Genomic DNA, 23,551 nt, shown 5'->3' on the forward strand with positions numbered 1-23,551 from the left:
CAAACCAGCTATCTAGCCAACTGAGCTAACCAACCCCAGCTGAAGTGAGGAAGATCTGGAGTCCTCCTCCACAGAAGGGAGTGATACGGCTTACAAGAGCAAGCCAGCAGTTAGTGGGGTAAATGGGAATCGACTGGGGTCAATGCCCATCCACAAACATTCACTTCCTCCTTTACCACCAAAAGCGGCAGTGCGTACTAAATACAAGATGCACTGCAGAAATACACCATGAGTGAATTTTAAAATGTGCATAAAGTGGAGGATTCTTGAGAGAATTAGTGGGACCTAAGAATTTTGAGCTACAGGGAGAGGCTGAATAGGCTGGAGATATTTTCCCTGGAGTGTCGGATGCTGAGGGGTAACCTTATAGAAGTTTATAAAATCATGAGGGGAATGGATTGGGTGAATAAACAAGGTCTTTTTTTTTCCAGGGCAGGGGAGTCCTAAGCTAGAGGGCAAATGTTTAAGGTGAAAGGAGAAAGATTTTAAAGGGACCTAAGGGACAACTTTTTTCATGCAGTGGATGGTGCATGTGTGGAATGAGCTGCCAGAGGAAGTGGTGGAACCTGGTAGAATTAAACATTTAAAGGGCATCTAGATGAATATATGGGCCAAATGATAGCAAACGGGACATCTGGTCGGCATGGAAGAGTTGGATTGGAGGGTCTGTTTCCGTACTGTACATCTCTATGACTCTATGATTCCAATTACATGGGGAAACACTGAATAGGTAAGAGCCTATGTATATATGAATCCATACAGTGCGAAAAGAGGTCATTCAGCCCATCAAATCCTATACCAACCCTCCAAAGAGCACTCCACCCAGACCCAGCCTCCCACCCAATACCCATAATCCTATATTTGTGATGGTCGATCCACCTAACCTGAAAATCTTTGGATTGTGGGAGGAAATTGGAGCACCTAGAGGATAGCGACACAGACACCTGGAGAATGTGTAAACTCTACACGGTTGCACAAAACTAGGACCAAACCCAGGTCCCTAGCACACCAAGGCAGCAGTGCTAAACCACTGTGGCACCATGTCACCCACAGATAGAGTCTGGGACTCAACTGGTGGGAGCAGGAAAGACAGAGCACTGTACAACTCATTTACAAGATTTGGAGGTGCTGGTGTTGGATTGGGGTGTACAAAGTTAAAAATCACACAACACCAGGTAATAGTCCAACAGGTTTATTTGGAAGCACCAGCTTTCTGAGCACTGCTCCTTCATCGGGTGGTTGTGATGACCACCTCATGAAGAAGCAGCGCTCCGAAAACTAATGCTTCCAAATAAACCTGTGGAACTATAACCTGGTGTGGTGTGATTTTTAACCATTTACAAAATAGTTTTAAATCTTGCCTGCAAAAATCTATTCATGTTATATCAACAATTATTTGTGTTTATATATCACCATTAAATGTAGTAAAATGCCTGAATATTATTACAAAGTGCTTTGAGCTACCTTGACAAATACAGTACTTACTTACTCAGTGCTCCATTGGATTATGAGTTAAGATTTCTGGAATAGAATTTTAACTTTCTGACTCTGAAGTAAGATTTATACAATGGAGAGGTCTTTGCCAATTCCCAGCTACCGGTTGCTCCTTGTAGAAAGCTTTGACCACCATTAAAAGCCATAAAATCTTCTATCTAGGTGCTGTCAACTACAGGTCCTATCAGCAAGTATTCATAGCAGTAAGTAGGTAAGCAAAATTATAGACACAATGAAATCTCTCCTATAGAATGTCTGGTATGGTCACTGGCTCTACAGTTTCCAAAATCCTTTATAGAGATGTTGGAGCAGCATTTCCAGCTTCATTCCATGCAAGAAAGTGCTGAAGTTTCTACAAGCAGGAGCTCCAGATTTATAACAATCCTTATAAGGATTAAATCTGGAGCATGTGATTCATTGGTAGTGCCCCTACCTTTGGGCTAGAACTCAAATCCCACTTTCTCCAGTTATGTTCCTGAACAGATGAATTGAAATAATTCATTTTTGAAACTGTAAGTCTTGCCTTAGCTGAAGAGGAACTCCAAACCCTCTTTCTTCCCCGATGATAAAACGGGACGAAACAAAATTTGATTTGTAGGAGTCAAAATAATCTTGACAACAAATGCCAAGAAAATATTAAGACATAAAAAAGTATGAGTTAGATCAAGTAAATTCAGCAGCAGCTTTCTTTTAAGGGAAATCGTTTAAATAATAAATACATGCACGAGAAATCAGCCTAAGGTATCCATCTAAATCTCTGAATAAGTACAGAATCTATGATGGTAGAGACTATTTCGTCCATCCTGTTTGCACCGGAATAGTATAATTAAATCATTTTCATCGGGCTGAGAGGATAACGTCTCAGCAAAAAAAAATGACCTCTGCAGCAGTACTCTCCTGGATGGCAGCATAGGCCTAAGACAGATCTGACGGTGCATGAACCTAACTTAAGGCAACGAGGCAATTAGGCTTGTTGCGCAGGCGCAATGTGATCATGGGACCAGTTGTGCGCATGTGCAGTACCGGAAAAGGGGTTGTCGGTCTGCGCAGGCGCTAAGATGGCGGCTGCAAGGTGTTGCTCGCGCTTGGTGTCGGTGACCTGGAACCCAGTGGCTGCAGTCTGGCCTGGTACCGTGCGGATACTCGCCACTCGGGGTTTCCGAACTGCCTTTGGGCTGGGCCCTGGGTTGCTATCGGCTGGAGGTCTGGGTCTCAGGTTCGGCCTGGAGCTGAGGTTGCGGCTGCCCGGTAAGGAAAGCGAGCAGGGCCGCTAGCATCGGCCTGGTAACTATTGCATGGTCTCCCCCGCCCCCTGGTAGAAAGGAAATCCAAACGACCCATGGAAGGGGTCAGTCTCCCCTCCACAATTCGGGCAGTGCCTATTCTCCTAGTTTTATCCCACTAGGGATAGATTGTCTGGTAAGGAAAGATTTAGATTTCCTGCGATGAGTCGCATGAGCATTAGATGTAGCTATTGCCAATAGTCAGATGAGAAAACGGTGTCATTCCTTGATGTGAGGAAGACAGTGGCTTATTTTTTTTATGCGCAAGATTATGGGTGTTTTTCCTAATTGTTGTTTTCCCCTCCATTTGCCTCAAGGCTGTTCACCACATTCTCTAGGTGTTGCTGCATTTCATACAGCTTCTCCTTTAGCCAAAACTGATTATTACGAAGTGTTGGGGATCCCTCGCAACTCAACGCAAAGAGAGATAAAGAAGGCTTATTATCAGGTATGAGAAGGGCATGTCATGTAAGCCAGACTTACAAGTTAAGTTCTTGTATTTATTCAAGTAACTAGTGGGTTTTTTTTTAACTTGCACCAAGCCATCAACCAGAATAATTTTTTCAGCTCACCAAATTGAGCTGTGTAATTGGAATCTTAATCAAATTTAATTTATTTTCATGTCTTGCCCCCACCCCTTTTTTGTCATCAAGGAACTCATTTTGCTAGTCCACTTTTGTGAATTCCAGGTGGCCAATTTTGACTTATGAATCTGAATGACATTAGTTGGTTGTTCTAATCTAGACAGCATCTACTGGGTCAAATTTGAATCCTTTTATAAATTAAGATGCTTTAAAAATACCATGTCTGCAGAAGTCACTATCTGGTGGAGATATTTTAATCAACCTGTTCAAATATGTTATAACATTTTATCCGGGGCAGATGGGACTTAGATTAGATTACCTACAATGTGGAAACAGGCCATTTGGCCTAACAAGTCCACACTGACCCTCTGAAGAGTAACCCACCCAGACCTGTTTCCCTACCCTACCCTATATTCACCCCTGACTAATGCACCTAACTCTACGGGCAACTTAATATGGCCAATTCACCTAACGTGCACATCCTTGGACTGTGGGAGGAAACGGGAGTATCCGGAGGAAACCCACGCAGACACAGGGAGAATGTGCAAACTCCACACAGACAGTCGCCCAAGGCGAGAATCAAACCTGGGTCCCTGGTGCTATGAGGCAACAGTGCTAGCCACTGTGCCACCCACTTGTATATGGACCTTCTGAGCCACAGGGGCACAATCACTGCAACGCAAGACCCCTCACTGTCTGCTGCACACTTTAAACAAAAACATGAAAAAGAATCACTTTGGAAAACCTGTCTTAATCATACCTATTTTAATCCTAGCAAATCTTGCAGGGGAAAGATTGGAATCAGTTATAACTACTTGCAGCTTTGAATTAAATCTTGTGTTCTTGCATACACAGCTTGCAAAAAAATACCACCCAGATACAAACAAAGATGATCCTAAGGCAAAGGAGAAATTTTCCCAAGTGGCAGAAGCATATGAGGTAACAAATGTAGTCTGATGACAGCCCCTGACAGTATTGGGCCAATGCAGTAATCTATCTGGGCTGGAGGGGAGAGTGTCTGGGCTGATCAAATCGTGGTGGACAGCAGATGTCAGCACAGCTACAGCATCTCCACTCTTCGTAGAGTTATGTGGGAAGGGAGGGTTCGAGAATTGTGTGTGTAGTTGGAAGTTGCGAGAGAAGGGTCCAGAATTCTACTCGTGTGTCGGTACCAGCACAATTAGAATAGTTAGGCAATTTCTGAAGGAGAACACCACAGTGGGAATATTATAACTGAGCTAAGAACCATGAAAATTGTGTAATAGTCAGTGTCTGATCTCTAACAATAATACAGGATTCCTCAGGATACTTGTCAATAATTGGTCTCTGGCTCTGATTAATGCTCGTTGTGCATTACAGGTACTGAGTGATGAAGTGAAGAGGAAACAGTATGATACTTATGGGAGAGTTGGGTTTGATGCAGGAGAGCCAAAGAGTCAGCAATACTGGCATTCAGGCCCTTCAGTGGATCCAGAGGAGCTTTTCAGGCGCATCTTTGGGGAGTTTACTGGCTCTGGATTCCGAGATTTTAACACTGTCTTTGACCAGCACCAGGAGGTGAGTAAACTAAGTGTTTGGTTATCCAGAGAACAGTGATACTGTTACCGGGTTTTGAAAAGATTTGTAGGTCAACTTGAGGTTCTGGGTGTGAGTTTGCTCACTGACCTGGAAGGTTCATTTTCAGATGTTTTGTCACCATACAAGGTAACATCACCAGTGAGCCTCCAGCAAAGTGCTGTTGTTATGTTCTGCTTTCCTATTTGTGTTTAGGTTTCTTTGGGTGTTTGGTAATGTCATTTCCAATTCTTTTTCTCAGAGGTTGGTAGATGAGGTCCAAATCGATGTGTTTATTGATAGAGTTCCGGTGGGAATGCCATGCTTCAAGGAATTCTCATGCGTGTCCTTCATTGTCTGTATGTAAGGATACTCGTGATAGTGGGTCATGTCGTTTTGTGGCTAGTTGATGTTCATGTATCCTGGTGGCTAGTTTTCTGCCTGTTTGTCCAATGTAGTGTTTGTTACAGTCCTTGCAAGGTATTTTGTAAATGGCATTCATTTTGCTTGTTGTCTGTATAGAGCCTTTTAAATTCATTAGCTGTTTAAATGTGTTGGTGGGTTTGTGGGCTACCGTAATGCCACATGGTCTGAGTAATCTGGCAGAGGTGTCTTTGATGTATGGTAAAGTGGCTAGGGTTTCTGGGTGCGTTTTATCTGCTTGTTTGGGTTTGTTGCTGAGAAATCGGTGGACTGTGTTTATTGGGTACCCATTCTTGAAAATATTTTATAGGCAATTTTCTCCTGCTCTTCATTGTTCCTTGGTGCTGCAGTGCGTGGTGGCTCGTTGAAATAATGTTCTAATGCAGCTTCATTTGTGGGTGTTGGGATGATTGTTCTATAGTTGAGTATTTGATCTGTCTGTATCGTTTCCTGTAGATGCTGGTTTGAAGTTCCTCACTGACTTCGCTCTACTGTGACATCTAGGAATGGCAGTTTGTTGGTGTTTTCCTGGTCTTTAGTGAATTTTATACCAGTAAGGATATTATTGATGGTCTTGAAGGTTTCCTCTAATTTGTTTGTTTAGTGATGACAAAGGTGTCATCCATGTAGCGGATCCAAAGTTTGGGTTGGATGTTTGGGAAAACTTTGTTCGCTTCTCTGCATTACTGCTTCTGCTAGGAACCCTGATATTGGAGATCCCATGGGTGTTCCGTTGATTTGCTTCTAGGTCTTGCTATTGAAAGTAAAGTGTGTGGTGAGGCATAGGTCTACTTTCTTAAATTTTGTGAGTAACGCTGTGATTCGGTTCTCTAGTTTGGGATCGGGTCTGTTGCCACCTGTTGGTACTTCAAACCAGCGTCTACAGGAAAACAACACAATGGACCAAATACTGAGCTACAGAAGCAATCATCCCAACACTCACAAATGCAGCTGCATTAGAACATTATTTCAATGAGCCACCACACACAGCAACACAAGGGAACAATGAAGAGCAGAAGAAATTCACCTATAAAGTGTTTTCAAGAAGAACAGGTACCCAATAAACACAGTCTGCTGATTTCTCAGCAACAAACCCAAACAAGCAGACAAAACGTGCCCAGAAACCCTAACCACTCTGCCCTACATCAAAGACATCTCAGAAACGACTGCCAGACTACTCAGACCTCTTGGCATCATGGTAGCCATCAACATACGAGCACCAGCTAATGAACTTGAAAGATCCTCTACAGGCAACATGCCAAACGAATGTCATTTACAAAATACCTTGCAAGGACTGTAGCAAACACACTACATTGGACAAACAGGCAGAAAACTAGCCACCAGGATAGGTGGACATCAACTAGCCACAAAAAGACATGACCCACTATTACCCGTATGCTTACATACAGACAAAGAGGGGCACCACTTTGACTGGGACAACGCATCCGTCCTTGAACAAGCCAAACAGAGGCACACATGAGAATTCCTCGAAGCATGGAACTCTATCGACAAACATGTTGATTTGGACTCCATCTACCATCCTTTGAGAAAAAGAACCAGAAATGACATCACCAAACACCCAAAGACAACTAAACACAAAAATAGAAAGCGGGACATAACACCAGCCCGTTACCGGCGGCTCGCTGATGATGTTACCGAGCATGCTGTCAAAACGTCTGAAAATGAACCTTCCAGCTCAGTGAGCAAACTTATATCGAGAAGCGATACTGTTACTCTGAAGATGGACAGTTCCTTGCATGGGGACAGGAGTAGGCCATTCAATTCGTCAAACTGTCCTGCCATTCAGTATAATCAACGACCGTTCAAACATTTCAATACCTTTTTACCAATCAAATCCCCAAAAGGGCATTTCTACACTTCATTTGAGGAAAGAAGGACTAGGCACAGAAGTGGACCCCTGACCCCTCCCCCCCCCCCCCCCCCCTCTTTAGTCATAACTAACATTGTGTTTCACCCCACTTTTTCAGACCGTTCCCATTGTCGTTGAATTCTTGAGAAACCAAACATCTGTCTGTTTCTCAGCTTTAAATACTTCAGAACCATTTTGGATCTTCTGGGTTAGTTTGTACTCTACACATGTGCCTTCACCAGCTTACTATACCAGGTCACTGAATGATCAACTTATCAGTGAGCAGATCAATGCTGATAATCTGAATGCTTTCATCTTTTGATTACATTTTGGCAAGTGGCAGTTCAGCAGCCAAGAGTTGGCCATAGATAACCAAAGCATTCTGGGGCAAATCAGAAATTGTTTTGATCAGATCACTATTAAGCATAGCCTGTCTTACAAGTATGGAAGCTGTTAATGATGGTATGGATTCAAGATTTGAACACCACCTATTCCTTAAAAATCCCTTCAAGCTATAACCACTACAAGTTGTTATTCTATAATGCCATGATTGTGCAATCCTGCATTACAGAAAAATCATGCTTTAGAAACATAGCTTAAAGTTTTGGCAATGTAATCGCATTACAGCCAACAGATGTTTTAAAAGTTTGCACTTTAGAAAGTGTCCCCAATTTGTCAATTGCATAACAGCAAATTCATGTTAAGGGCTCGCACATCATAGCAGAGCAATCTGTGCTATTTATTTACTCTTAAACACATTTGAAAATAACCTGTTGTCATATTCCAGCAATAAATCCCTCAGGTGATATTTGTAGTTCAAATTTGTGATGAGTTTCATTTTAAACAGCACTTCTCCAAATAAGTTTGAGTTTGTAATTCTGCTCTTAAACCATCTGACTGTTATGACTAGATTTGAAGGAAAAGCCATCAAACCAATACCAAACACATACTTTTGTAATCACCATGAAAGAAAATTTTGGTTTCAACTTGAAGCTTGGATGAGATTTACATATTTTACTATCAAGTTCAGGAATTGTCTTTGAGCTTTGGCTTTATGTAGTAATGATGCTTAACGTTGTCCCTTAGACACTACATTTTTATCTAATATCTGCCATTCATCTGCAGTATATCATGGAACTGACCTTCACACAGGCTGCAAAAGGTGTGAACAAAGAGATTATGGTGAATTTAGAGGACACATGCCAGAGATGTGATGGTAAGGGAAATGAACCAGGAACCAAAGTCCAGCACTGCCACTATTGCAATGGAAGTGGCATGGTAAGTACAAATGTTGTCACTGACCACTTTCCATTTTCCTCTCCTGAATGCAGTGTATTTTACTGGGGTTCAGTTCCAGGGGTTGCCCAGAGCATTTGATTTTTTTTCGGTTTGGGTTCTGTATAAACATATGTAAATGCAACAATTCAATATTTGGGGTACAGTACTGAGACAATGGTATATGTCTTTAGAGAAATGGGCCTTTTCATGTATTCTTTTGAATACAAGGTACAGTACGTTTCACAAACTCACTTGTGAAAAGTGCAGAAGGACGAGAGTTCTTCTTTTTTTTTCTCCTGCTAGATACATTGTGGTAATGATACTAGGGCCTAGAAAACTATATCATGAGGACGGATTGTACAACTTGTATTCCATTGAGTGTAGAGGATTAAGGAATGAACTGTTCAAAGTGTTTACAATGTTATGGTTTTCATTGGTGGATTTGACAAAAGTTGTTTTTTCTAGTGGGGTAATCCTGAATAAGAGCACATAATCTTTACCTTAAGCTATACTGTTTAGGAGGGAAGTCAATGCACATGCGTGCACACAGTGTTTCATATGTTCACAAGCACCATTCCTTTCTTCCCCCTCGTGAGGTCTAGATACTGGAAGTCAATTAGGTTATCAAGATCAATGGATCCATAAAATTCTTTCATGGCATGTGGGCATCACTGGTAAGACTAACATCTGTTGACCATACCTAGATACCCTTGAACTGAGTGGCTTGCCATATCATTTAAGACTTAATGACATGACTGTGGGTCTGGAGTCATGTGTAGGCTAATCCAGGTCTAGACAGGAGATTTCCTTCCTAAAAAGACTTCGATGAGGCAGATATGTTTTTGGCAACGGTCAATAAGACCTTCAAAGTCACTTTTATTGAGACTAGACTTCAAGTCCAGATTTTATTTTTGGCGGTTGCAGGAGTGTAAATTCATTGTGGAGTTTAAACCCATGACCTGAAAAATGTGTTGCTGGAAAAGCACAGCAGATCAGACAGCATTCAAGGAGCAGGAGAATGAATGTTTCAGGCATAAGCCCTTCTTCAGGAATGAAGAAGGGCTTATGCCCGAAACGTCGATTCTCCTACTCCTTGGATGCTGCCTGACCTGCTGCGCTTTTCCAGCACCACATTTTTCAGCTCTGATCTCCAGCCTCTGCAGTCCTCACTTTCTCCTAGTTGATTTAAACCCATGACCCCCAAAGCATTAGATTAGGCCTCTGGATTACTAGCCCAGTGAGACTATTGGTGTCTTCCCATGAAGTATTCTGGTTTTGACTTTCAGGATAGTGATAGTGTTTTTGGCACCAACACATTCATCTGTGTTTCTCCTCTTCCAGGAAACTCTGAACACTGGTCCGTTCATGATGCGTTCTACGTGTCGGCGCTGTGGTGGGCGGGGATCTGTTATGACGACACCCTGTATCGTGTGCCGAGGAAGTGGGCAGAGTAAACAGAAGAGGAAAGTGATGGTACCAGTTCCAGCTGGTAAGGGCAGGACACCAAGTTGTTTACTGCTATGGAGAGAGATGATAGCTGAGTGAAAGAGCTACACGCAAGAGGTTGTCTGTTACTCTGAGCAAGAATGCTGCTGAGCCAAGCTCCAAGCTTTTGACAATACAATGTCATTGTTTTATGCTGCACTATAAGTTTGGAACCAGTAGAATTGGACTTGTATCTTTTTAACACAATCTTGGCCACTTCCTTTCCATCAGTGATGTCTGATTGACTCTGCTAAGTTCCTGAACTCTCTGATGTAGTTCAGTGAGATTCTCTTATTACCATATAACCTTTCTAAAATTACTTGCTGGGTGAGATGTCAAACAGCTTAGAGAAAAAGTGGATAAATTGAGTCAACATTTGATCAGCCATGACATGATTGAATGTGGAGCGCATCTGCAGAGCTTTATGGCCGCCTCCTGTTCCTCATTCTTTTGCCTTGCTTGGGCTGTTTAACAGTGAAGGTGTTACAGCTGAGCCAGACTCTGTCCTCGTTTGCCATGAACAGGAGGAGATGAAGGATAGCTAGCTAATTCAGTGGAATGGTATGGTCACTTATGTCATCACAAAACAGGAGTTGAAGCTGAGCATGAGAAGTGCATGGAGCTATCACAATGAATGATCTATGCCTGTTGGTTTAGTTTGGATACTGTGTAGTATGGCTTTGCTTGTGTTTTACCTAATGCAGTGTGTGCATGATTACAGGTGTGGAGGATGGACAGACTGTAAGGATGCCAGTGGGACGCAAGGAGATCTTCATCACCTTCAGGGTAAGTCATGTGACTAAACATGCTGGGGAGGATGTTATCCATCTCTGGGTTTTTAGGAAGTGTATATGTTAAATTGACTTGATAGCATTGATTAAGCTTGGGCATTTTTAAAAAGAAACCTCACAAGAAGATTTGCTCTCTGTTTGTGGCGCCACATTTTGGCAGTGGGAAAAAAATTACATCTTTGGCTATTCTTTCTACTGTCGAGAGAGTCATGATGTTAAATTTCCCGATTGGTGACATCATATCCAGGGATATGCAGTGTAAAGTAGGGTATAGACCCACATTCTTTATTTGGGCGAGGGGAAGTTTTGTAACATTGTTATCAATCCCATTAAACACATTTGGCCTGAGAGGTAATCGGCACTACTACACAAGTTGCCTTTCAGGATAGACAGGGTAGAGAGAGTTATAGTTTCCCTCAGGAAGAGGGAGACATTGTGGGTTGAATTTTAGTTTCTGGTTGCTTCTGTTCTGCTTGAAAATATTCTTTTAAATATTATTTAGGTCCAAAGGAGCTCAACTTTTCGAAGGGAGGGAGCCGACATTCACTCTGACCTGTATATATCCATAGCCCAGGCAGTTCTTGGGGGCACAACACGGGCTGTAGGACTGCATGAAACAATCAACATCACGGTGAGTGCCACTGGGCTATCGTCAGCAGGTCAATGGTAATCATTAAATGGATTTATTCCTGCAGTTTCAAACTTTCTACTGCATCACCAGACCTTTCCCATCTATCAGCACTTTTCTACCCAGAACTTGACCTCCCCATTTTACTTGCGGCAATGGTCTAATGATTAACCTTTAATTCCCCAGAGTTGAGGCCACATCGGAGAACTGACGACTCAAATTACAAAACATGTGATTCTAGTTGTTTCCCATTACCAGTTGGACTGTGATAATTTAAGTTCATAATTTCCTCTCCCATTCAGAGCTTCTGACCTCTGTAGCGGCAGCTTGTAAATGTAGCTGTTTAACCGTTTTCTGTTCCCATTGTCCACAGATTCCAGCAGGGATTCAAGTTGATGAGACGATTCGACTTGCTGGTAAAGGTATCCCAAAAGTCAACAGTTATGGATACGGAGACCACTATATCCACATAAAGGTGAAGATCCCAAAGTGAGTAATAGGATCCGTTTCATACAAAGGTTGGACTTGTAATCAGCTAAGAATTTATTCTGACTGACCCTTTGTCTCGCAGTTAGAATAGGGGCAGTATGGTGGCTCAGTGGTTAGTACTGCTGCCTCAATGTCAGGGGGACTGGGTTCGATTCCACCTGGGGCCACTGTCTGTGTGGAGTTTGAACATTGTCCCTGTGTTTGCATGGGTTTCCTTCAGGTGCTCTGGTTTCCTCCCATGGCCAAAGATGTGCAGGCTAGATGGAATGGCCATGCTGAATTGCCATAGTATCTGGGGATGTGTAGGTTAGGTCTATTAGCTGTGGGAAATGCAAGTTTCCAATGGGGGTGCTGTTTGCTGTTCAGAGAATCAATGTGGATTTGTTGGGACAAATGGCCTGTTTCCACATTATCTGGATTCTGGTGGATTCTATTCTAATATTTTATCTCTAATTAGGAGGAGAGTAATATTGATGTTCAGAGTCACACTGTGGGATAGTCTGACAGTAGAACAGATCATCCACAACCACGTAATTTAGTTATCATCCCTTCAAAAGATGGGGGATCTATTCCGTATAGGTCATGACAAAAGTTATCCAGTCTCTCTGTTAATTTTGTAATTCAAAATTTGACCCTTTGAAGATTTAAGTACTTTATTATGATGTTCATATTGTTTAGATCAACTTATGGATTCATTCAAATTTTCTGCTGCAAGAAGTGATTAGGTTATTGGCAGGCTGTAGCTATACTTCCTTTTCATTCCTAAGACATTATTTTATATTGATAATTAAGATGGCTCAATTTTTGCACTCTTTTCTATTTTGTAAGTGTTGTGTTCAAAAGCCTGTGTTTTAAGGAATAGAGACGTGCTCTTTTAGTATAACACTGGAAATAGTCACAGGGTGATAACCAGGATCTGTGAAGATAAAATTTTTATCAATCCTTTGACTCCTGAGAAGCAACTAGCAGTTGGCTTCACTTGAATGATAATGATGGTATTTGACAAATGATTGACTATTTTGCCGTAGAATAGGTTGTATTTCTGGACCAAATGGTAGCTGTAATTGATCCATTTGCTCATACAGGTTGCTTGTGATTAAAGAGATTGGAAAGTGAACATCCGTTTAGAAATTTGACTATAGAAAGATCTGTTTCTTCCTGGCTAAGAACACTGAATTAGGAATAACAATTAATGTTTTGGCAGGAGGTTGACGGCCAGACAGAGTTCCCTGATGCTGGCTTATGCAGAGGAGGAGAATGACGTGGAGGGCACAGTGAATGGAGTAGTTAATACCGCTGCAGGTGAGAAGTAGATTAATGGTTACATCAGCAGACATGTCCATTACAATTGAACTAATCAAATCCTACGAACACAAAGTTGAACAATTGCTTTGGAATCAAGAAAGTTGTAACTTAGCCCAAAGAACTAATTTAATGAAATCAGGAGGTGTGATCAGCTAGAGTCATGGAGATCTATAGCACAGGAAAAGGCCCTTCAACTCATTGTTGTCTGCACCAGTCTAAAACACCTAATTATTCTAATCCTATTTTCCAGCACTTGGCCCGTAGCCTTGCATGTCTTGGCATTACAGATGTTCATCTAAATACTGTTATGAGGGTTTCTGTCTCTTTACAGGCAGTGAGTTCCAGATTTCCACCACCCTCTGGGTGAAATTATTTTCTTCCTAGCTCCTGTAAACCTTCTGCCCCTTATGTCAAATCTGTGCCCACAGTCATTGCCCTCCATCAAGGGCAAAACCTTTTTTCCTGTCTACCCTATCTGTGCCCCTCATAATTTTGTACATCTCAATCCAGGTCTCCTGTCAATCTCCTCTGTTCTATGGAAAACCCCAATCTGTCCAATTTCTCTTCATTACTTAAATTATCCAGCCCAGACAACCTGGTAAATCTCTTCTGCTTCTCTCCAGTGCTATCGCATTCCCTCCTATAATGTAGATTCTAGAACTGCCCACAATGCTCCAGCTGATGTGATGAATCAGGGAGGTAGTGGAATAGATATCACACGAAGATTGGAACACGTTGAAAATGAACCTTCCAGTCCAGCGAGCAAACCTACATCCAGAATCTCAACCTGACTACAAATCTTCTCAAACTCGCTAATTGGAACACAAATTAAAAGTTTGTAGTGGCATGTGATATAAAATCTTATGGTGGACTTTTTATCAGGATGTTCCAAAGTACTTTACAAATAACAAAATAGTTTAAGTGTAGCCACTGTTGTAGAAAATGCAGCAGGCAATTTGCACACAACAATCCTGGGTGAAAATAATATGGGATGAATGATCTTTCAGTTGATCTTGAAAGAATCATCTCTGAATATTTTGTGATGGTTCATCTTATTTCTCTCTCCTGGCTTTTACTGTTTGCTCTGACTAGGCATATCTTTTAATTAATTTCTTTTGTGGTTATCTTCAGATTAGATTTGTTTAGTCTTTACAATCTGCTGTGCAGGATGAGCTTGATGGGGATCTTGCAGATCCTTTTTGTGCTTTGGGAGCTGTGCTGGTCTGTTTAGACGGTGGCAGAGGAAGTGTCTTCTGAGGAAGAGACTACAAGAAACCCTAACTGCCCCTTTTACCCCTCAGGAGATTGACCTTGACAAATGTCTGATAGAACATCAAGACAGGAGGAAGCTATTAATGGAAACATAGAAACAGGAGCAGGAGTATTCTGTCAGCGCTTTGAGCCTGTTCTACTATTCAATATGATCGTGGTTGATCATCCAACTCAGTGCCCTGTTCTCTCTTTCTTCCCATTCCCTTTTCTCCCTTTACCCCTGTTATCAAACTGTTTTTAATTTCATTTGTCCACTATGAAGATAAAACTCCCACAGTTTTAAAGATTCTGGTGTTGGCATGGAGAATGCACCGGTCAATAATGACTTTCATTTAACTGCCAAACTTTGCTAAACCGGTTGACTCTGGTCAAGATATTTCCCTGAAATGAGCCAGAGAGTGGCTGTAACTGTTTTTGTCAAAATGTGCAGTCTGCACACATGTTCTGTCTGTTCATAAAGAACAGGGTTCTGTGTTCTATAATGTGTCGTTTCCAGTACATATGTGCTATTGTGGAAATCTAACTGACAATCCTAGGTTGTCGGTGCATTACTTTGCACACCAAGTTCATCTATCAACCAATAAGCATTGTCCTCTCATATAGTATCAATGTTTTCCATTTACTTTGGTATTTACAAAATGTCCTGATGAGTGAAAACTAAAAACTTTGACAAAATGTCTATTTTCAGCAATGATCAAGTTCTGAACTACTAATTGACTTTTTATATAATTATGTCCAATAGTAACAGTGGGCCTGTAAACTACACTAACCAGCATTTTCTGAAGTTATTTCTTACTCCCCACCTACACGGATTCTGTAGTTTGCTCTTCTGAGCCACCATTGTTCCTCGCTATTGTCCTTCTGTAATTTTTTAGTACTCCCATTTCTGTATCTATTTTCAAAACATCAGGTACCCTAGAATATTTATTTCTAACCTTAATCACCATGCTATTTTGGAAATGTCTTTAAGATCAATCCCACTTATCTTTGTACAATTAATTCTGTTCTGTTATGAATGCTATGTGCGTTCAGATAAAACACTTGTAACTTTAGTTTTTTTGCTATCATCCCTGATTTGACCATATTCACTGACACAAGTTAAACTCTAAATCAAGCATGTATGGCATGCGGCTAATTACACATGTGCTGGCGTAGTCTGTTTCCTCATATTCTGACCCTGGGCTTTCACTGTTTGTATCTACAGGCACTAAAGCCCAGGGAACCACTGAGACCAGAGGAAAAGAGTCAGACACGCCCAAGGCAAATCCAGAGGAAAGTAAAGAGGGATTCTTTTCTAAATTGAAGCGAATGTTTAGCTGACATTTCAGAGGTAGGATATCTTCTTTATGACAATACACCATTTGTCTAACAAATTATTTTGTTGCCTTGCGTAGTTCCTAAATGCAAAACATTGATATGAATATGAGAATAGATACCCTGCTTCTCTGCTCAGTACTGTGGCAGATTCTGATTGTTATCTAACTAGGATTAACAAATGAGTGCAGCCCCCAAGATAGATACCAGGTGGAAGTTCTAAGCGTCTTGAGTGGAATGGGTTGAGTCTTTCTGATTCTTAATGTATCAGGCCACAGTGAAAACCATATCATTATATATATTACCAATGATGTTTCCAAATGCTGCAAGCTTTAACAAGCAAGTTTGGAAGACTTACTAATACATTGGTAGATTTGTGAATGCTTACTCATGATGCATTGCATTTGTCTTTTTTTGAGGTTTTTTTAAGGCTTTCTGTAAACACACTTGCCACGTATGAACCAGTATTCCTGGGACATGAGTTCTATTATTCAATCTGCTTTTGTGTTAAGTCTGAACTCTGAGAATTCTGCCTTAAAAGTTTTACTGATTGTATTCTAATTTCAGGAAAGCGCTCAAGTGGAAACTGAGCCCAGCCTGGCTACCAAGATTGTGGGCTGGTGTGCTACTGTGAAGGATGGACGTTTTACGCCATCACCGTCGGAGTGGCAAGAGCTGTTGAAGGAATTCCTTCTCCTTGAAATGAAACAGCAAGAACCTAGAGACAAACTCATTTTCCAATAAGAAAGCCTTTACATTTTATTTTGTAGTTCTGATTAATTCTGTACAGTGTCAATGGCCATGTAAATATAGTGACAGGTACATATTTAATTACAGCTGTTATATGTTGTCTGAAACATTGATTATAAAATTTTTGTTCTGAAAATTAGGTGTTTATTCCATTTAAGTGTTGTATGTCTTGAAATTACAAATAGTTCCTGGAGTTTGATTGTTTAAAATTGGAAGGAATTTGTTTCTTTTCTTCAGTTGGTTACATGATTATTTTTACTGCTTGGAGTGTTTGTGTCCTTGCAAATATACTAGTGCATCTTTGGATGTGGTAATCCAAACTAACTCCAGATCCATTAGTCTTTGTGAAGTCGTCATCTTCCTCCTCCTTTCCTACCCTCACCTCTCCCCCAAAAAACATTAGGTGCTGTAACAAAGCAAAACAGTGAAATATTCTAATCATGCAGATTTCAGTCATTCTCCTTTGGAATGAGATTAGTTACTCATATTCCACTGGGAGTTCTGCCAAGAAACGAACAGCTGTTGTCCTGGGAAGCAGTGTAGAATCACAGCTGATCAAGTTTTTGTCATATGTAGTGAAGTGACAAACTCTGAAGGGTTCAGGGTGACCGTACAAGAATTTAATATCATAAAGGTTTGATAAAGAGTTTATGCCAAGCAACGTGTTCAACACTGCAGTGTCTGCTTCATTAGTGTGATAATAGAGGCAGTCTTTATTAAATAATTCAAATGCAGTATATTTGTTTGAAAAATAAGTATGGAATTTGACAACTAACTTTGTTGACTTCAGACTTGTGATTCCATAATTCTCTTCTGGGACTTTGCTCACTTCATATCTGAGGTGAAGGATAACATAACAATTCCACTATCACTTCATACAACTACCAGGATGGTAAAAAAGTCTAAATATTTCTTACTGCATCAACAATTTTTGTTCCTACATACAGTTTTATAAATAGAATTACCAGAAATTGAAAAGCCTGTCTCTTCCTGTCAAGTGGATAGCGAAGGGACAGTATTATGGAAAAACTATCATGGTGGAAGTTCTCTAGGAATTTGAGTGAGTAGTTATGGGTTGAAATCCACATGTTAATTGGTTGATGTTTTGACATCTAGTGTCATAGTCCTCTAAGTTTCCTTTTGATAGTGAACATTAATTTAGAATCTTAGCTGCTCTATGGAACACAATGAAATAGCAGCTATCTTCACTACGCCTGTAGTTTCAATGAAACTGTAGAGAATGTGGAATAGGTAAATAGAGACACATTTAAGGGAAAGCTAGATAAACAGATGGAACAAAGAAATAGAAATGATATGGTGAGGAGAGTCCACTAATTACTGGAGCCGAGGTTGAGCGGCATTACATATGCTGTAATTTCTATGTGAAGTGCATTTAGTGTAAATAAGGAAATTTAGCCAGTGACTTGTTATAACATTTAATAATCAAGTGCATAAATACAATGGCACAGTCTTAGTGAAATTTTATATTACACTTAATTGCATCCCAACCAGGCAATATCTAGGAAATGAGTCAGGGCCTGGATTCACAGCAAGGTGACTGCTGAGCTAGAGATGTGGAGTTTCCCAACAATTCTCCATCTTGTTGAAGTCACTGTTCTGAGGTTCGTAATGGAACGTTATCTGTCTGAGGTTTGTAAGTCAGCTGTGTTCATTCAAAATAAATGAGCAAATATTACTTTCTCTGAAAACACATGTTAGAAGTGATAATGAGGACCACAGTGAACAATTCAAGAAGGTTATCAGAGGTGTGATTCTGCATTTCCAGCCAACTATATTTACATTTGCTCCAGCAGTGCCATTGTACAGTGGTTCATACCTGAACAATAATTAAACAGTCAGCAAAACATTGAGCCGAGTTAATGAGCTTATGTCCAAGGTCATATGCTGCAAAAGTAGAGGAATTGGATAGATGTTGAGTCTCTGGACTCATGGCTAGGCCTGCTAGAACTCAACTGTATTTCAATCAGGAAAGATAGGGTGTCTCAAATGGGAGAGGTTTACATCACTTTTGTTGGACAGTCCATGTTAATGGCTGTAAACCTCACAGCAGATACCAACCAGCAGAAAGTGCCAGTAAAGCAGCTATTACCACCTGGAAAGGACAGCTCTGCACCACAGCCATAATAGACTGCAGTGGACACCCCATTTCACCATCACCTGGAATGAGAGAAAAATAAGAATTAATAAAGAAGAATACCATGTCCTACAATTAATTACACTATAGAAGTACAGACCTACACATTGCCCAATGCAGGTCACATCAACACTTGTTGGCTGTCCCACCTTCGATGCCTACAGTTTTAAGTTGGTCCTTTGGCATAGACTAGTCCAGCCTCAAGCAGAGAAACTACTTCCATTGGAGGCTAGATTCCAGTTATCCTGTCATTTCCACATGCAAGAGACTGACAACATGGGAACATCTACATTGCCTCTAATTAGGTTGATTTCCTCTGATTCAAGTCTGGGATCTCCATTCTCCCCAGTTACATTTCCCAAAGGATGGATAAGCCAGCGTACCTTTTGCAGCATAGAATGGGCACTTCCGGACATCGCCTTTTCCATCATGGAGCGGGACCCCAGATTCCTGCACAACTTCCCCCAGGGTTTTTCCAAACTTATCCAATTCTTCAAAGACCTGTGGAAATTTGAGATGAGTGCAAAGATTAAAGTGGATCAGTAACTAACTGGCACAATCAATCAATCATTAGCAGACACAGACAGGTAGGGTTATAGCATTGATTACTGTGGAAGAATCATCATGGGTTTACTCAACATAACACAGGCTCTTCATTCTTATGGCTGCAAGTAGTTCCAGTAAACCAGTCTGCTCACTGTATAAGTATAGCACGTAGAATTGTCTAATGGTACATGTTAGTGATCTTTTCCCCCTTAGTATGCAAGAGGGAGATGTCTGTATTCAACTTGCGTTGAATGAGTGGCTTAATTTCCCAGGATGCTGCACCTAAGTATTTTCTTTTAAAAAAAAACTAGCTGAGCTCCATGTGGGAACAAGTGACAAGGCTTAATTAAAAGCAAGTTACAAGGAAAGGAAGAGAGAAACATAAGAAAGATGGAGAGCACTCAGAAGAGAAACCCCAGAGTGTGGAGCCCAATTAAGTGAAGGCACAACCACCAAGAGTGGAGCAACTAAAATTAGAGATGTTGAAGGGGCCAGGAGTAGGGGAATGTGGATATTTCAAGAGGATTATGGGGCTGGAAGAGATTACAGAGCGAGAGTGTTAGGTGATTGGTGAGGTCATGGAAAGTTTTGAAAACATCAATAATTTTTTTTTTAAAATCGAGTTGTTGCTTAACCTGGAGCCAATGTAGATCAATGAACGTGGGTCTTGGATATCAGCTGTTTCAACAAGAGATAAAATAAAAACACTAAAAATCATTACCAAAGCAGAAAACATACAACATGCAAGAAAAGTGGGCAATGTATTTTTACCAAGAGACACTTAAAAAGTAGGGAATAATCCAATAAAAGGTTGTAACCCAAACTATTTCTGTGATTTTCTGTTCCTGTTTTGCTGTGTATTATGACAGTGTCTCATTCACATAGCTTCATTTGGTGAACGCTTGCTGGATCTCTCTTCCCTGTCAGGGTGCATCATATGACAACTGTCTGGAAGCTGCAGAACACGAAGTGGGAATTGTACTCCACCTAGTTAACACACTCCTCAGTAATGCTCACCTCCATGTTGAAGCGAAAGGCTCGGTTGGCCTCCTCCACAATCTTCTCCCTGATTTCCCTAGTCGTCTCCAAAGTGTTCAACCGGGATCGATACAGCTCCTTGAATCGAGCAGGATTGGAAATGTTGTCGAAAGTGTAGAACTGCACACCCTCTCCAGTGCTGGGCAAGCGCAGTGCTCTCTGTGCCACTTTTTTCAACACCTGACCTCCTGACAGGTCACCCATGTAGCGTGTGTAGGCATGTGCCACCAACAGCTCAGGCTCATGCTTCCCAACATGATGGATCCGCTCTACATAGCTTGCTGTGGCCTCTGAACACTTGATCTGGTCCTGCCAGTCTTTCCCATAGAAGTATTCTAGGTCCTCGGCCAGAGCATCCTTGCGGTGCAGTTCAAGCGGGAAATAAAGGGGAGCAAAGCCAGGATGTTCTGCATTTTTATCCATTTCTTCCTCCAGAGCAGAGTAGGTGAAGTAGAGGGCAACTGTAGCCAACTGTAACACAAGATAGCAGCAATAGAGAAACAGCTCAGGATCAAATCTCAAAGTTAGTTTTGCTGATCTGCAACATCTCCCACCTCCCATGCACCCAATATGCCCCAGCATCTCAACATGAGTGAACATTTATATGCAATCCTAGCATTCACATTTCTATGATTCTGCCTCTATCATTTCATCAATGGAGTCACCAGCCAACAAAAACAGATGGAATCTGATTGATTCTCAATCCCAGTGTGTTAAGATCCAATCTGTTCCCCAGTGTTAAGACCCAGTCTTGTCCTTCCTATCAGCCTCCAAGCTAATCAATGTCCAACTATAACAGAATCAAACCATACTTGGACAACCAAACAGTGGGCAATCACAAACGTCTGCCCTAATCCTCAAGAAAGTGATCCCTTGCTTAACATTGTATTTGTGTTATTGAAAAGCACAACTTCAATTAAACAATACTGATGGAATCATCTTTTCTCATAGAACTATTGTAAAAACTTCAGTTAATTGCTGTCGGACCTTTTCAGAAAAAAAATTATACCCTGTTGTTTAAATACTGTACACATTTTTAAAAATTCATTTTAGTTTAAAAGGTAAAATAAATATGCTAACTCTTTGAAATGCTTCAAGGCTTTGAGAGAGGGAGAAATTAAAGGAGGGAGCAAGAGGAGTTACAATTGGGAGCATTAAGGGGCAAACAGCAAATGGGAAAGGCCTTGGCGAATAGAAGGAAAGATGGTATGCAGGAGCGGCTGCTCCAAAATAGCATCAGGTCACAGGGTGCCTGCTCAATGTGAAGACCCTGATGCTAAGTGCATATACTAACCCCATTACATACACAACATTAAAGCTAAACAGTTGAAACAGGGACAACCTAAGACATGAAGTTACTATGAAGCCTAGCATTTTTATAGCATCTTGTCTGATCTCAGGACATCCCAAAGCAGTTTATGGACGAGGGAATATTTTTGAAGGAAGAAATGCATCCATTTGTGTATAACAAGATCTCACAATAATGTGATCATAATCATATATTTTGTCTTTATGGCACTCAGAGACTATGTAACAACCACCTAGCAGGACAGCACCGCCTTAGCATTGACTCTCAGATGATGCAGCTCTCTGTCAATACGACTAAAGACTGTCAACCTTGAGTTATATGGTGAAGTCATGGAATGCGACTTAAATACACAACTTTGAAATCTGAGACAAGAGCAGTACCTATTTAGGACAGAGGTTAAAAACTGTCTCTTAATCTGTAGCTCTGTGTTATACTGAGATCTTTTTAGTTACTTGGAAATCAAGGGAAAGTCAAACAACAAGCAAACATTCCAACTGCTTAAATATTGGACAGCTAAACCGAGAAGGAATCTTTAAACAGCCTTTCCTGGTTGGGAAATGAGATTAAAATCTTAAACCCCAAGAACAAATGTCAACTCCTTCATCCCAAGTGGATTCAACACAAATCTTCATGGCAAAGTCAGAATGACCTGCAGCAGCAGGTCCAAGTGATTAGGAGTTGAGTAACCAGCAGTGAGGGGACCTAAGAACTTATCCAACTTGTGACAGGCCCTGTTCACATCATGGCATTTTCACTCTCTAGCCAAAAAAACAGATGCATATAAATGGTAATGTGCTGAGCTCAGCTTTGCCAAACATTTTGTATTTGTGTCATCACACAACTTACTGCCAAAATGCTGCACAGGTCAATGGATCCTTCCTTCCTACTTCCACTCCACATTGATTTCTGGTGCCATCAAACTTATTGTGTTCCATGTTGCCCTTTCTGGATCACGTGTTGCTACACATCTCTGGCTACAGAAAAATCTGTATGGAAAGCTTGATAACCTAACTGCTAACAAACAGAACAGACCATGATAAGTCGCACCTCAAACAGTTCTCGCCGAATCTTGCCCTTCAGGAACTCTTTCACAAATTGAGTGTTCTCTGCACGATCATGAGACTCCTTTGTTCCTTCCTTCAGGATCTCAGAAAGGTCCATGGGACTGCAGTGTCAGGAAGGAAGGAGAATAATTAGAGATAACAGTGAACCGAGAAGGGAACAAGGAATGAGGTTGAGGAATGAAGAGTGAGCCGACAGCAGAGGGGGATGTGGGTGGAGGAGACAGAAAGAGAGTTTTTATGCTATTGGAAGATAATGTAAATGGAATCAATTGCCATTAGTTCTATGGGTCAAAAAGCACTCTTAGATCAGGTATCATGATTAGTTCATTAAAGCGCTGGAAAATCATCACTGAGTCTTTTGCCACACCAGTCCTCCTTGTGCTCTCTCTGTTTAACTGCCCAAGATCAGTCCATGAAAGGCATAACAGGATTGATTGCTTGAGCAGTTTCCTGTTCCTAAAATCAGTTGCTTGGTGATGCACATGCAACAATCAAGTACACTGCCCTCAGAAACTGGGTGAGATTTCCTCCCATTGCCCCTGTTAAGCATAAAAACATAAATTGTCACACCAAGCCATATAAGTAGATGCCAGAGGAGGGTTTTAAAGAGCATCATAAAGGAGAAAAGTGGTAGAAGTAAAAATGTGTATGGAGGTATTACAAATCTCTGGGTCTACACATTGGAAGATGTGACTACCAAAGATAGACTGTTCAAAATTAAGATGTACGAGATGCCAAAATGAAGGGAGTACAGATATCTATAGTACAGCACTGAAAGAGACTGCAGAAATGGAAGGGGCAAGAGGGCATAGAGGCATTTGAAAAAGTAGGACGGGAGTGAGGCAAGGGGACAGGGGTTTTGAGTGATGGGAAAGGGCATTAGAGTGGGGCAAAGGGAGGACAGGGGAGAGGGGGCGGA

The 23,551-nt window shown here is 41.2% G+C and overlaps 2 protein-coding genes across 5 annotated transcripts in view; one reads left to right on the plus strand and one right to left on the minus strand.

Moving 5' to 3' along the window:
* The first annotated feature begins 2,523 nt into the window (after window positions 1-2,523).
* Window positions 2,524-17,470, plus strand: dnaja3a (DnaJ heat shock protein family (Hsp40) member A3a). 2 transcript variants are annotated; one of them, XM_043711486.1, is made up of 12 exons: window positions 2,524-2,742; window positions 3,095-3,225; window positions 4,217-4,300; window positions 4,721-4,918; window positions 8,334-8,486; window positions 9,828-9,975; window positions 10,693-10,757; window positions 11,265-11,393; window positions 11,764-11,879; window positions 13,084-13,181; window positions 15,661-15,786; window positions 16,338-17,470. In XM_043711486.1, exons 1-11 carry the CDS (start codon window positions 2,553-2,555, stop codon window positions 15,774-15,776), a joined length of 1,428 nt encoding a protein of 475 aa, XP_043567421.1. In that variant the 5' UTR covers window positions 2,524-2,552; the 3' UTR covers window positions 15,777-15,786; window positions 16,338-17,470. The 2 variants fall into 2 exon arrangements, with proteins under 2 accessions (XP_043567421.1, XP_043567422.1); XM_043711487.1 differs by lacking the exon at window positions 15,661-15,786 and having other exon boundaries at window positions 16,338-17,469.
* Window positions 17,471-17,942: 472 nt separating this feature from the next.
* Window positions 17,943-23,551, minus strand: part of LOC122560638 (heme oxygenase 2-like) — a 10,040-nt gene continuing 4,431 nt past the window's right edge. For 2 of the 3 annotated variants that reach the window (XM_043711490.1, XM_043711488.1), the window contains exons 2-5: window positions 22,616-22,733; window positions 20,239-20,730; window positions 19,059-19,176; window positions 17,943-18,698 (exon numbers count right to left, since the gene is read on the minus strand). In XM_043711490.1, coding sequence (XP_043567425.1) covers window positions 18,583-18,698; window positions 19,059-19,176; window positions 20,239-20,730; window positions 22,616-22,729 — 840 coding nt within the window. In that variant the 5' untranslated portion in view covers window positions 22,730-22,733 and the 3' untranslated portion in view covers window positions 17,943-18,582. Of the gene's footprint in view, window positions 18,699-19,058; window positions 19,177-20,238; window positions 20,731-22,414; window positions 22,570-22,615; window positions 22,734-23,551 lie in introns of those variants that run through there. The other variant, XM_043711491.1, reaches the window with a different exon arrangement.

The sequence above is a fragment of the Chiloscyllium plagiosum genome, chromosome 21 (genome assembly GCF_004010195.1).
Source record: "Chiloscyllium plagiosum isolate BGI_BamShark_2017 chromosome 21, ASM401019v2, whole genome shotgun sequence".
NCBI classification, from domain to species: Eukaryota; Metazoa; Chordata; class Chondrichthyes; order Orectolobiformes; family Hemiscylliidae; genus Chiloscyllium; species Chiloscyllium plagiosum.